General features: G+C 37.2%; 1 protein-coding gene and 1 pseudogene across 1 annotated transcript; one reads left to right on the forward strand and one right to left on the reverse strand.

Annotated features, from left to right (window-relative positions):
* The first annotated feature begins 3,361 nt into the window (after positions 1–3,361).
* LOC126804962 (topless-related protein 4-like) lies at positions 3,362–11,561 on the forward strand. The gene is made up of 26 exons (XM_050532032.1): positions 3,362–3,492; positions 3,595–3,760; positions 3,881–4,060; positions 4,189–4,302; positions 4,417–4,575; positions 4,691–4,868; positions 4,951–5,074; positions 5,512–5,627; positions 6,069–6,222; positions 6,338–6,447; positions 6,545–6,614; positions 6,733–6,806; positions 6,946–7,041; positions 7,115–7,210; positions 7,633–7,760; positions 7,855–8,089; positions 8,172–8,336; positions 8,417–8,509; positions 8,738–8,884; positions 8,956–9,066; positions 9,151–9,330; positions 9,656–9,784; positions 9,883–9,978; positions 10,364–10,552; positions 10,664–10,830; positions 10,948–11,561. Exons 2-26 carry the CDS (start codon positions 3,681–3,683, stop codon positions 11,144–11,146), a joined length of 3,390 nt encoding a protein of 1,129 aa, XP_050387989.1. The 5' UTR covers positions 3,362–3,492; positions 3,595–3,680; the 3' UTR covers positions 11,147–11,561.
* Positions 11,075–13,754, reverse strand: LOC126804963 (monooxygenase 1-like; annotated as a pseudogene).
* Positions 13,755–13,871: the final 117 nt, after the last annotated feature.

Raw genomic sequence — 13,871 nt, forward strand, 5'->3', positions numbered from 1 at the left:
AGACGTGGACAGAAAATTTGTTGACGTGTTTAAAAAAGGTGTACATCAACCTTCATTTCCATCAAAATGATACACTATTATGCTTTGTAAATAAATCAAAAGAGGATTTACGTTAGATTGGAGGTTCTTATATATATGTTAAAGAGCAAACTTACACATGGCAACCGAATTTTTTTTTTAATAAGGGGGTCAAAAGACCCCAAGAACAAACACATAAACAAACTAAGTAGCAGAGGCTACACATGGCAACCAACTTTGTATATACATAATATTGATAATGAGTTAATAACTAATCAACAAGAACAACGAGGTTTGCGAATAAGAGTCTAAGTATGAGGTCTGTGAATCATAATCTATACTAGAAAGTACAATTTTCAAAAAACAAAAACGAATGAATTTTCCCAGGTAGTAAGAATTGGATCATGAAACTAGAATTTAAATGATGACACTGGTCTTTTCCAATAAGGACCATCCTCTCAAGGACAAATCTGATTCACCCACTTTTCAATCTTATATGCATATCTGGACCATTTAATTTTTAGATATATATAAGATTATAATAGATCATTCATACAAAATTTCATCAAAATTGACAATCTTTAAGACATTCTTAAATATAATTTACTCATTATAAATTTAAATAGTTCATATTTGATAATTTTAGTTCGTTTACTTATTTAATTTATTTTGATACTTTAACGATCACTAAATTTACTGAAAATTTATATATTCAATCTACATTTATATACATATTATCTAAACAGTTAAAATGAAAAATATAACCGAAAAATAAATCTAATAAAATATTAATTAGAAAGTCATCAACCAATGGAAAAAAATGGTTCTAGTTGGAAAATATCTTTAAGATGACATATCAAAATTGGGGTACACAAGGAGGCTCAGCTTATAATCAGTGCAGGCGCATGCATGGGATAGTAAACCCTACTTTTTCTAGATAAATACAAAGTGATCTGATTAGAACCGTTTAAAATGTCTTTCGTCAGAATGAATTGACGTGTGGTTGTTACCATCCCACGTGAAAACGACTTCAACTTTACATATCGTGAGATGCGATCCGATACGCGATAAGTTGGGAGATGGTAAGATTTTCCTTTTTGGTACTTTATTCTATTTATTCCTAACAACAAGCATTTCAGTTCAGCACGCATTCATGTACTCCTTTTCAAAAAACTAAATAAATAAGAAATTAAAAATAGAAAGTTGCTATCCACTATAATATAATTATGAGGTGGAAATTGGGGCTTTCATTTATGACCCCCGCAAGTATGAACTGAGTTCACTTTGGTCTACCTCCAATTATGAGTTCATATCATATTTTTATTATCCTCATAGCAAAATAGTCACTAACGTGTTAGAATTTGCTTTGCTTGACACCCATATCTAGAAGAGTTTAGTTAAATGAGTTACCGCGTTGTGTAAGTAATAATACGTTAATTGTTAAAGATTGAATTCATTGTCTAATCTTATAATATGAGGAATCGATGATATTTAAGTAGAAACTGTATAATCTCTGCCTCAAACTTTATATACAAGAGATGATGATAAATGAAAAAACAATGGCCAGAAAAATAAACATAAACAAAGTGGCCAACATTCTAACCACTTGATTTATGGAAATTGGGGCACTATTAGCCTCTTTCTTAGAAAAGAAGAGTATATATTGAGTGGCTCCACAACCAAGCCCTATACAAAATAAAAAAAACAAGAAGAATATAGTATAGAGATTCAACGTGCGATAGTTAGGTTTTACTTTTCTTACTATAAATTAATAGCAAAAAAGGATTTTTGCCTATACTATTCCAATTGGCAATATATAGTACGGAGTCAAAGGTATTGTGTATATACATGTAATTGTCTATAGTATGTGTATCTTAAATATGAACTGAGTAATAAGAATCAACTAAAAAAACGAAGTATACATGTATTGGAATAACAACACAAATAAATTATTATATGTATCGGTGTATAGTCTACGTGACATACCCCTTTAATGTTACTGATCTATTTTATACTATGTTTGTTTATGATTGGTTACTCATATTTAAATAATCTTATTTTCTTTCAACGCATGCATTTTTAGCACACCGTGGAGTAATATAATTGACTAAGTATAACACATGTTAATGTCACGTGGTGTTCCGAGTACACATAATAATTACTCAATTTACTCTAACAACACAAATAAAACACTTCCCTCGTGACATTACGAAAGGATGTTCAAATTTTTTATGAAATAATTACATGAAATTTAAATCCGGTAATTTTTTTCTTATTTCATAATAGTTTTCGTTGCCACATAAATATTATTTTTTTTTTACAAATGTGCATGATATAAAATCGTGTTTCACAATCTAAATAGAGAAGTTGTCCAAAACTTTTTTCTTACCCAATAGGGAAAGCAAAAAAACAAACAAGATGGTAATTACCAATTCAAGGCATTTAACCTCAGTAAATAGTAAAAAAACACACTAGTAAGCATTTTCCAATTGGATGCTGCTAAATGTACCAAATTTCTAACTATACCCAACACATTTATTTATCTATAAACAAATGTAATTAAATTAATTAAGTTCCCAACGTGCCCTTATCTTTGACTCAATAAACGCAACAATAGAACTCCAACCAAAAGATACTGTGGCTGGTACATGGCAACAAATTGGATTTGATGATTATAGTCGTCGTTTGACTGGAAGAACAAACAAGAAGAGAACCCTTATTGCCTTATTCCATCATTATATACCATTCCCTAGTTTTGAACATCGCCTAATTCCAAGATTATTGCAAGTGTTTTCTTTGCAAACAACCAACAATATTCCAATTGCATGAAGTCCTCCCTTCTTTTTATCATTTCCCATAAATTAATTTGATGCGAAATGAGAGGCCTAACTGAATTCGAGATAGAGAACAAGACTCTAACATTGGAAAGTTGTCCACACCGTTCCATTTACTGGGTTAAAGATAAAAAGAAGTTTGGACAACTTACTGGTTTAGTTATATATATTTTTACACTGATTAAACTTACTAAATATAATTAGAAATTTACTGAATACATTTTATCAGCAATATTTCTAATTTGACCACAACTCAACTATCTCATAGACCCGCATATCGAGGCGAAAATGAATTCAAATCCAGCGTTACAAAAGAACCGTATAACCCAACTCACTTATCACCCAATTCACTTCACGATTAGCCCCGTCCTCCTCGCTATTACTCATAAGCACACCTTCTTATCACATAGCCTATCAGCCCGAGTCATCTCGTCTCGTTCTCGCCTTCTCGCTATTTAATTTGTCTGCTTCCAATTTCTCTCTCCCCCAAATCCCTAACCCTCCTTCTTCTCCTTCTTCATATAAATACTTGAGCTCCTCACCACCAAAAGTCCAAAACGAAGAAGAAAGCTAGAGAGAGAGAGAGAGAAGCTAAGACCGAGAAACAGAGCTCCGATCTGAGCCGTCGATTCCATTCCAGGTAAAACCTCCTCCTTCTCATTTCCGGCTTCGATTCTCCGAACCGCCGCGTTTTTTTAATTTTCTGAATTTATGAAATTCAGAGGTGTGTTTGGTTGATTAGATTGGTGTAAAGCGGCGTCGTATTGGTGAAATTGAAGCGTGAGGGTTGTAGATCTTTGAGTGAATTAGGGCTTGGCAGAGACGAGGATGTCCTCGCTGAGCAGAGAGCTCGTTTTTCTCATACTTCAGTTTCTGGATGAAGAGAAATTCAAAGAGAGTGTTCACAAGTATTGCTCTCAATTCTCTCCCTGTTGCTTTTGTCACTTTGTGGATTTTTACATGGTTGTGTTTTTTTACTGTTTTACTTTGTGTGAATTTGAATATTTACTGTGGTTGTGGTTGTGGAGGTTGGAGCAAGAGTCAGGGTTTTTCTTTAATATGAGGTACTTTGAGGATATGGTGACGAATGGAGAGTGGGAGGAGCTGGAGAAGTACTTGTCTGGATTCACCAAGGTCGATGATAATCGATACTCGATGAAGATCTTTTTCGAGATTCGCAAGCAGAAGTACCTTGAGGCTTTGGACAAGTAGGTGCTTGAGTTGAGCTTGTAGATTGCGTGTTGGTTTTTTTTCGCCATGTTTGATTAGCTTTACTTGAGTTTCGAAGTTATAATGCATATGTTTTTTTTTCGGATTGGAATTTGGATCAATGTAGGAGGGACCGGGCGAAAGCTGTGGATATTTTAGTGAAGGACTTGAAAGTGTTTGCGGCATTCAATGAGGATCTTTTTAAGGAAATTACGCAGCTGCTGACTCTGGATAACTTTAGGTGAGAGGAGGAATTGTCTTGTAGTGTTGTTGTTGTTTTTTTAGCCTGGATTTTGTGTCTGTTTCGTGTGTGACGTTTGTTTGTTTTTGGTGGTGTGTTGTTGTTTCTTTTCAGGGATAATGAACAGTTGTCTAAATATGGTGATACAAAGTCGGCGAGGGGTATAATGCTTGCTGAACTGAAAAAGTTAATAGAGGCTAACCCATTGTTTCGCGACAAACTTCAATTTCCTACTCTGAAGAGCTCGAGGTTGCGGACTCTTATCAATCAGAGGTACTTGAGAAGCTCCTTCCGACCTTCTCGATGGTTCTGAGACTTGATACATCTTTCCCCTTGCTTCAGTTTTTCATGGCATGATTTCTCAACTTTTGTGACATTACATTTGCAGCTTAAACTGGCAGCACCAGCTTTGTAAGAATCCAAGGTCTAACCCTGACATAAAGACCCTATTTGTAGACCATAGCTGTGCACAACCCAATGGTGCCAGGGCCCCGTCCCCTGTTACTAATCATTTAATGGGGGCAGTCCCAAAGACAGGGGGTTTCCCACCACTTGGTGCTCATGGGGTAAGTTAAAGAAAGATTTCCTCTGGCGCAAGTGATATCTAAGTTGAAGTTTGACTCGATTCTGGGTGTTTTTGAATGATAGCCCTTTCAGCCCACACCAGCTGCGCTTCCAACATCTCTTGCTGGATGGATGGCCAACCCATCACCTGTGCCTCATCCTTCTGCTTCCGCTGGACCTATTGGTTTGGCCGCAGCTAGCAATCCAGGTACTGTAGTATTATTTGTCTGTTTCTGGAGCTGTATTAGTGGGGGTAGCGATATGGAAATCTACTGTTAGTTTTTTATACTTTTCAAGATGTTCTGCACATTCAAAAGAATGTTTAGAAATTCTATTTCTTTTGTTCTTCTTGGGTTTCATTGCTGATTAATTTTACCCTCCAGTATAGATTATCTTCTCTCCTACACTTGTTATGTATGTGTTTGGGGTTCCCTGGGCATGAGAACATGGAAATTCGGTTACTCTTTCATGGTTGCTTGGCTGCATTTTCTTTGTTTGAAATATTGATGATTAATTCTATTTCTGCCTTTTTTTTTTTTTTAAATTTAACAAGTGCTTCTGTTTAGTTTGTTACTTTCTCCTTTGATATCCCAAGTGATTTTAACATTCTAATTTTTATTTAATTTTTTTTACTTATCATGATAGGAGCCCATTTAAAGCGCCCTAGAACTCCTCCTACCAATAACCCAGCTATGGACTATCAAACAGCAGATTCTGAACATGTTCTGAAGAGATCAAGACCTTTTGGAGTAACAGATGAGGTAAAAATCATTAAAGCTAACTGTCTGTTCTGATTTTCATGGTGGAAGTCTGAGATTATAAAACTTGAAGCTTCCCTATTTTTGACGTGCATTCTCTTAATAGTATTCATTCATTACAAAGTTCTTTGTGTTTCTCAAAATTCCTAAAGGTAGCTGTATAGTATATTTATGCAGTTTGCTAAAACATGACTTGATGAATAAGGATGGTTAGAATTTCACGAGAGAGAGAGAGCAGGCACTTTCAGTTTTTCGATTACGAATTTAGAATGTCTCAATACCAAATAGTTTACACTAGTCCTGCATTCAATGGTTTGTGCTTAGGAAGTTGATGTCAAAGATTGTATCTGAAATCTTTTTTACTCCCTTTTCGTTGACAAATTTTCATGATTAAACTTCTTAGCGTTTATGTAGTTGGTCTTCTAATTATCTTATATGCAACAGGCAAATAATCTGCCAGTAGTTTATCCTAACCAGAGCCATGGTCAGAGTTCCTATTCTACTGATGACTTGCCCAGAAATGTAGTTATGACAATAAATCCAGGTTCAGCTGTGAAGAGTATGGATTTCCACCCAGGGCAACAAATTCTACTACTTGGTAGGCAACTATTCAGGGGAAGGGCCGATCTCCAATCTTTCTCTGAGCATATTATTCTTTTTTTTTATTCAATTATAGCTTTCCGTTAATTGATAAAGTGCTTTCGTTCTTCCAGTTGGAACAAATGTTGGTGATGTCATGATATATGAATTACCAAATCATGAAAGAATTGCTATTAGGAACTTCAAAGCGTGGGACCTTGCCCAATGTTCAGTGGCTCTGCAGGTGTGATTTTCTTTTCTGTATCTGACTGAGATTGAGTATCATGTGTATGCTCAATGACCCCAACATTGTGACAAACATGTTCCTTATTGTTTGATAGGCAACTTTGGCCAATGATTATACAGCATCGATCAATCGTGTGGTTTGGAGTCCTGATGGAAATCTTTTCGGTAAGTGTTAGTGTGTTAGTGTGTTGCTTATGAATTGTTTACTCTCATCTTTGAAGGTTAACCTACTAAGTAAATGTTTTCAAGAATCTAAAATTTTTAACCCAGGTTTATACTGCAGGTGTTGCGTACTCTAAGCATATAGTTCACATATACTCCTACCATGGTGGTGATGATTTAAGAAATCACCTAGAGGTTTGTCCACCAAACAATCCCTTAGTATTTATTTGTCTCATAGAATACTTCTTTCTTTTCACTGACATTTCCAGATATCTCAAGTCATATGGGTAAAGAATTAAAGATTGACTTAAGCATGGGTGTTTCTTGTTTTCAGATTGAGGCACATGCTGGCAGTGTGAATGATCTTGCCTTCGCATATCCAAACAAGCAGCTCTGCATTGTGACTTGTGGCGGGGATGGGGTTATTAAGGTATGTGAGTTGCGCTACTTTAGTCTCTTTCTGCAGGTTGATGATTGTTATACGCATGTTCAATATTTTATAGGTGTGGGATGCTGTCACTGGGTCTAAGCAGCATACATTTGAGGGTCACGAAGCACCCGTATACTCTGTGTGCCCACATCACAAGGAGAGTATTCAGGTAATATTCATTTCATTGATCATGCTGATAATATTTTAGCATGATGAATTGCTATTTGCTTTTGGGTGTTCCATCTCTGCTATATGTTTGCACACTACTTTCCAGTCTTTGATTGCACAGATGGAAAAAGCCACTTAAGGCTTATAGATTTGGGATATGAGTTATATATACACCTACCTAAACCTTCATACAGATATGTGATCCTGTTTGGTTTTTTACTTTTATGAGACATGGACAATATGAAACAGTTATTATGGTAGAACAAACAATTGGAAATTGAAATTGGGAGATCATAACAACAATGAGTCCTAAGTTGTTTTAGTTATCATATATTGTTACTACAGTTTTATGCTTAATGAATTGCATTATCTTGATAGTTTAGTGTCTTAAGTTCTAATATCCTACTGTATTTCTGTTTCCAGTTTATTTTCTCCACAGCAACTGATGGAAAAATAAAGGCATGGCTTTACGATAATATGGGCTCGAGAGTTGACTATGATGCACCAGGACATTCGTCTACCACTATGGCATACAGTGCCGATGGAACACGGTAGTTTACAGTCTTTTCTTTTAATAGTGATGTGACATTTGTTTTTCTTATGAATAAATTCTGATGGACATCTATCTATAATTTCTGAACAAAGGCTATTCTCATGTGGGACAAATAAAGAAGGGGAATCATACTTGGTGGAATGGAATGAAAGCGAAGGAGCTGTAAAGCGTACTTATCATGGTCTTGGGAAGCGGTCCGTTGGGGTTGTGCAGTTCGACACCACCAAGAATCGGTTCTTGGCTACTGGTGATGAGTTCATGGTTAAATTCTGGGACATGGACAATGTTAACCTTTTGACTAGTACAGATGCCGATGGCGGACTTCCGGTAGGCATTATACATTTAAATTTATATATTTTATAATAAATTCATTCTTTGGCATCTAATCTAGCGTCTTAAAATTTTGCAGGCTTCTCCTTCTATTAGATTTAACAAAGAAGGAATATTGCTAGCTGTGTCAACAAGTGACAATGGTATTAAAATTCTAGCAAATTCAGATGGAATAAGGTTGCTAAGAACGGTGGAAAGTCGTACATATGATGCTTCCAGAGCTGCTTCTGTAGCTGTTGCGAAGGTAAAGTTTCTTTTTGGCATATCTTCAGATTAGCTTCTTTGGTAGCGCTGTCAATGTGTATCAACTTCATTAATCTGCAGGCCCCAGCTATAGGAACATTTGGGTCGTCTAACATAATGGTGGGAACAAGCATTGGAGATCGAGCAGCTCCAGTGCCAGCCATGGTTGGACTGGTGAGTGTCATGACTCTCTGATTGGCGACTTAATTTTTAGTTCTTAGTAGAAACCCATATAAATCAATGCTGATGGATAAAGTAACCAAACTTCATATTGAACCTAGTCATAATGTGTATTTTAGCTTTGATGAACTGCATATGAAGCAAATTTTTAATTCTGTTTTTATCATAGAAAGAAAAGTTATTATTTTGATGGCTAATATTTCTTCCTTGGGGTCTGTGTAGAATAATGATAGTCGAAGTTTGGCTGATGTGAAACCTAGAATTGTTGATGAGTCGGTAGAGAAATCCAGGATCTGGAAACTGACTGAAATCAATGAACCGTCACAATGCCGGTCTCTGCGGCTTCCTGATAATTTAGCGGCAATGAGGGTATTGACTGTCTTCTTGTCTTATGTTGTTCAAATTACATATTGCGTAGGCTGACAGAATTGTTATTGCAGGTTTCTAGGTTAATTTACACTAATTCAGGACTCGCCATATTGGCTTTATCATCTAATGCTGTACACAAGCTCTGGAAGTGGCAACGTAATGACCGAACCGCAATCGGGAAGGTATATATTTTGTATATTAGATGGTTTCATTAATATTTGTCCATGCCCTGAAGCTTGTAATTCACAATTGTTTTTGTCTCATAGGCCACAGCTAGTATTGTACCACAGCTTTGGCAACCTGCAAGTGGTATACTGATGACTAACGATATAAGTGATACAAACCCTGAAGATGCTGTTTCATGCTTTGCACTTTCAAAGAATGACTCTTATGTCATGTCAGCTTCAGGCGGAAAAATATCCCTCTTCAATATGATGACATTTAAGGTAACAATCTATCTCTCACCTGTCAAATTAACTGTGCTGGTTGCGGGTTATGATAAAGATACTGAAGTGCATCATGTTGAACTGCGCCTACTATGCATAAGTGAGAACTGACCTCCCCTCCCCCTCGAAGGGTGGTGCCATGAGCATCTTGGGGGTTGTAATAGAATCACTCACTTGAAATAGTTGATACTCTATTTGCTTGTAGTTGGATGTAGCTCTTGCTTAATTTGCTTCTATGGTCTTCTATTGATTGCGGTTTCTCTATTGCAATGCACAATGTTGTGTATGTCTATGCTATAATTTTGTTACATTGCCTGAATTGCAGACGATGACAACATTCATGCCTCCACCCCCAGCTGCCACATATCTGGCATTTCACCCCCAAGACAATAATATCATTGCCATAGGCATGGAAGACTCTTCCATCCAAATTTACAATGTTCGGGTTGATGAGGTATGTATTAACTGAACTATAAATTGGTTACTGGTTATGAACATATGATAGCTATAACACGGGATTATTAACGAAATATTTATACTATATTTTTACAGGTTAAAACTAAGCTAAAAGGTCATCAGAAAAGAATAACAGGCCTTGCCTTCTCACATGTTCTTAATGTGCTTGTATCCTCGGGAGCTGATTCTCAGGTATTAGTGTAGACTGTTTGGGTGTGTATGTTCGTGCCTTAGTCTGTTACTACTAAGGTGACAAGAGAAGCTTTTATCAAAAGAAGCCACACCAAAAGGATTAGAGATATGTTCCAAATAGTATATAGGTCTGTCATAGTGAAACTGGTTTGTGTCATTTTACACTCACCATTGAAACCATTTCATAAACACTTGCTTCTATAATGCATCTTGCCTGGATGATGTGGCTATCCGGCTTTTATCATATATCTCAGCCAATTTCTGCTGTTGTCTGCTCTCTTTGCTTCACATTTTCACTAATGTTACAATGTCCTTGCTTAATCAAGCAAAGCATGATTAGCGTCACTTTGGAAGTCATCATTTCCGTTATTTTTATTCCCTGCAGTTGTGTGTTTGGAACACTGATGGATGGGAAAGGCAAGCTAGTAAATTCCTTCAGATTCCAAGTGGGAGAGCTGCTGCCCCTCTTGCTGATACTCGGGTTCAGTTTCACTTGGATCAAATACACTTGCTGGCAGTTCATGAAACACAGATAGCCATTTATGAAGCACCAAAATTAGAATGCCTCAAGCAGGTGAATGTCTCTTTTTAATTCCCATCCCCCCAAAATAGTGTTCTTTTAGTTTGTTGCTTTTGGGGTTTGATTACTGTTACTGACATTAATGGAATGTTGTTTCGTATATAGTGGGTTCCTCGGGAAGCCAATGGTCCAATCACACATGCTGCTTATTCTTGTGATAGCCAATCAATTTATGTTAGCTTTGAAGATGGAAGTGTGGGGGTTCTCACTGCTACATCCCTTAGGTTGAGATGCCGAATCTTACCTGCTGCATATTTACCACCGAATCCAAGGTAAAGCCTTCTTGTCAGTACGATGGCATTGCCATTTTTTTTTCTCGAAATTGCTTCCAATTTTGATAGGATACTTATGGCCTTTATGTGTTGTGAATGACATATCTAATTTAACAGCTTAAGAGCGTATCCTCTTGTTGTCGCGGCACATCCATCGGATCCCAATCAGTTTGCTCTAGGTCTTTCAGATGGTGGAGTGCATGTACTTGAGCCATTAGAATCAGAAGGAAAATGGGGCACCTCCCCTCCAACTGAAAATGGTGCCGGGCCCAGCACCACTTCTGGAGTAGCAGGTTCAGATCAACCTCAAAGGTGACAATTTCATGTGCATCCCTTCACCAAAAGAAGGATTCGAATGTATGTATCCATCAGTTTCCTGCTCTTACCAAATTTATTCATTTTTTGTGGGGAAGCTGCGGATATAGGAAATTTATAGTTTTAGGATACTTGAATTGACCCTGTACAATCGGTTATAGTGCCACCTGAAAGTAGGTTGTGTGAGGCAATTTCCCTCATTTAGGATAATTAGAGAAGTATGAATTTATAGTTTTTAAGTTTTGAAGATGATGCAGATCCCGACCAAATCAGTCAGTGAGGGACTTAAGCAAAGATTTTAGTTTGTTTGATTCGCAGCTAGTGTCCATTTTTTAATTCCTGTCTAAATTACTTTCACTAGTTGGGAATTAGAATAAGACATGTTTATCAATATATATATGATTTAGTTTTCTGTAGTTCTTGGTTTACACAAGTTGTCCGTTGCATCACTGTGTTTATCCAAGTTCGGATGCTTATATCATCGAAGCCTATGAAAATCGCCACCTAGATTCAAAAGACTTCTTTTGATGGCTGGAATTTTTCCGTGTTCAGGGGAGATGAGGTTCCAATTGTAACCTGGGAGCTTCTGTTCTTTGCTCTCAAGCGTAAGCTTTTTGGTTATGAATTCTGGTCACACTGGAACATATTTGCTTAGTTGGGAAAAAGCCATTGGTCTCACAGAAGTACGCATCTGCCAAATCAAGTTTGAAATATAATGATTTTAACCATAAGCTCAAGTCGTGATTTAGTAGAGGCAACCACAATCATAGCGACTAGCAAGTATGTCCGAGCGACTCGTGAAATATGATTGCTCTGAGCACACTGCGCATATGAACTTGATAAATTTTGATGAGGTATCATGCATTTTCCCAATTATGTACGACTCCAAAGATAGTCTCAGAACCCGCAGTTTTCGCTCTTCTAAGTATTCGTCAAGTGCTTCTTCTGCTATCCTCTGGCTAAGTCTTCCATTTGGAATACCAGTCATGGTCTTTCGTGCCAAGCACCTAGCCAGCACAATTGCATCTTCCAAAGAGGCCGAGCCACCTTGAGCAATGAACGGAGTCATTGCATGCCATGCATCTTCGGCAACTGCTATTGTTCCCACTCGAAAGCGCCTTCGTAGTATGTCCCATGGTGCTCGGTATCTCAAGGATTCTAGCGAGCAATTATCTACCATCGCTTTGATGCTAGTAGAGAAGCCCTTCACTGATGCAGCTGCCGAATCCCCAATTAGTTTTTGGTTGTCAAGCTCTGTACATACGTACATGCATAATCACTAACTTGAGGGAAAAGACTAATGTCTAGATATCTAGTGTATATATTTGCATACTTTGTGATGAATATATGCGAGTGATGAACCAATAAACCAGGTTGGTGGTCATGGGCATTAGTCCGACTTGAACATCATCTTTGTTGGTGAGTTTGAACTCACTGCCAAATTGATGACCACGAGGATAACTTGTGAAACCTCTTGTTACACATACGTTGAATATATTTGTAGCCGTCACCCCCATCATACTGGAAATTGTAGAATTCACTCCATCGCATCCAATAACAACCTGATCGATTGATGATCCACACACGTTAGAGAAAGAGAGAGCAATCTTCTTAGCTTTTGCCTTAATACTTAGTACAGTAGTTATTACTTATTACTAATCAGTTAAAGACAGTAGAGTGGAGAGAACTTAACTAATTAAGCAAAGCTCACTGAAACCCAAGAGGCAAGCAGCGAAAACTCTTGAGTGCTAGATAATAAGGTTTTGGCCTAGAGATTGGCAGGCACAAGAAAACTGAACATGGAGAAGCGTACCTTGGCATTCAGACTGGTTCCATCTTGAAGTTGAAGAACTGGAAAAGAAATTACCGGATCCAACACGATTGAAAGTACGTTGCAACCAAAACGTACAATATTATTTGGCAGATTATCACTTATCAGCCAAGATATTCATCAGATCAGTCCTTTTCACGCATCGTAGTTCTTCTTTCCTGTTATGATGGATATCGCATACAACTTGGAAAATGTCACTGATTCACTAAAGCTGAGAAAAAGGAAAAAAAAGAAAGAAAAAAGAAAGGATCTTGGTCAATATTAACTCACCCAACTGGTATCTCTTGTAATTAAGTGAATTGAATTGGCCCCTGCAAAGAGACCAAACTATTCAATCACACATCACTAGTTAAAGTTTGAGAATATGATGTAACAGTGATCAACACAACGTTCCCATGTCAGTGAAGCAAAGAAAAACTAGAAAAAGAGAACATTGAGACTTTTCTTGTAATTATTACAAGTGATAAACTTACGATAGTATAGGATTAGCAGTTTGTCTAAGACAGGCGGCCACACCAAGTTGATCAAGTGCACGCCATTCATTAGAATAAGCTTCTTATGCCCTTCCTGCACCCAGAAAGTCTCATTATCGCATTTTGATCTTTAGCTATGGAAGTCAGAGAGGTAACATGAAATTTGCTCGAAACTAAAACTAAACTAAATGCTATAGTTTAGTTTAGTTTAGTCTAAACCTGTGAAGAGCAAGAGCTGTGGCAAGGCCGCAAATCCCACCACCCACAATCACAAGGTCTTCTCTTGTATCCTCTGCCATCTCCATTTTTGTAACTAGCTTGTATGTTTATAGCAATCTTTTCAGCGTAATACATCATGAGAAAGACCTTGCAATTTTCTCGTTGCATGTTATGCTCAGTTACCTTCCTACGTTTATGATTAA

This window comes from Argentina anserina, chromosome 1 (genome assembly GCF_933775445.1).
Source record: "Argentina anserina chromosome 1, drPotAnse1.1, whole genome shotgun sequence".
Lineage (NCBI taxonomy): Eukaryota > Viridiplantae > Streptophyta > Magnoliopsida > Rosales > Rosaceae > Argentina > Argentina anserina.

What these genes read in the sequence shown, in the direction of transcription:
- LOC126804962 (XM_050532032.1), top strand. Translation starts at nt 3,681, where the DNA reads ATGTCCTCGCTGAGCAGAGAGCTCGTTTTTCTCATACTTCAGTTTCTG. An exon ending in CACCACTTGGTGCTCATGGG is followed by an intron (nt 4,869 to 4,950) that starts GTAAGTTAAAGA and finishes TTTGAATGATAG; the next exon opens with CCCTTTCAGCCCACACCAGC. An exon ending in TGCCAGCCATGGTTGGACTG is followed by an intron (nt 8,510 to 8,737) that starts GTGAGTGTCATG and finishes GGGTCTGTGTAG; the next exon opens with AATAATGATAGTCGAAGTTT.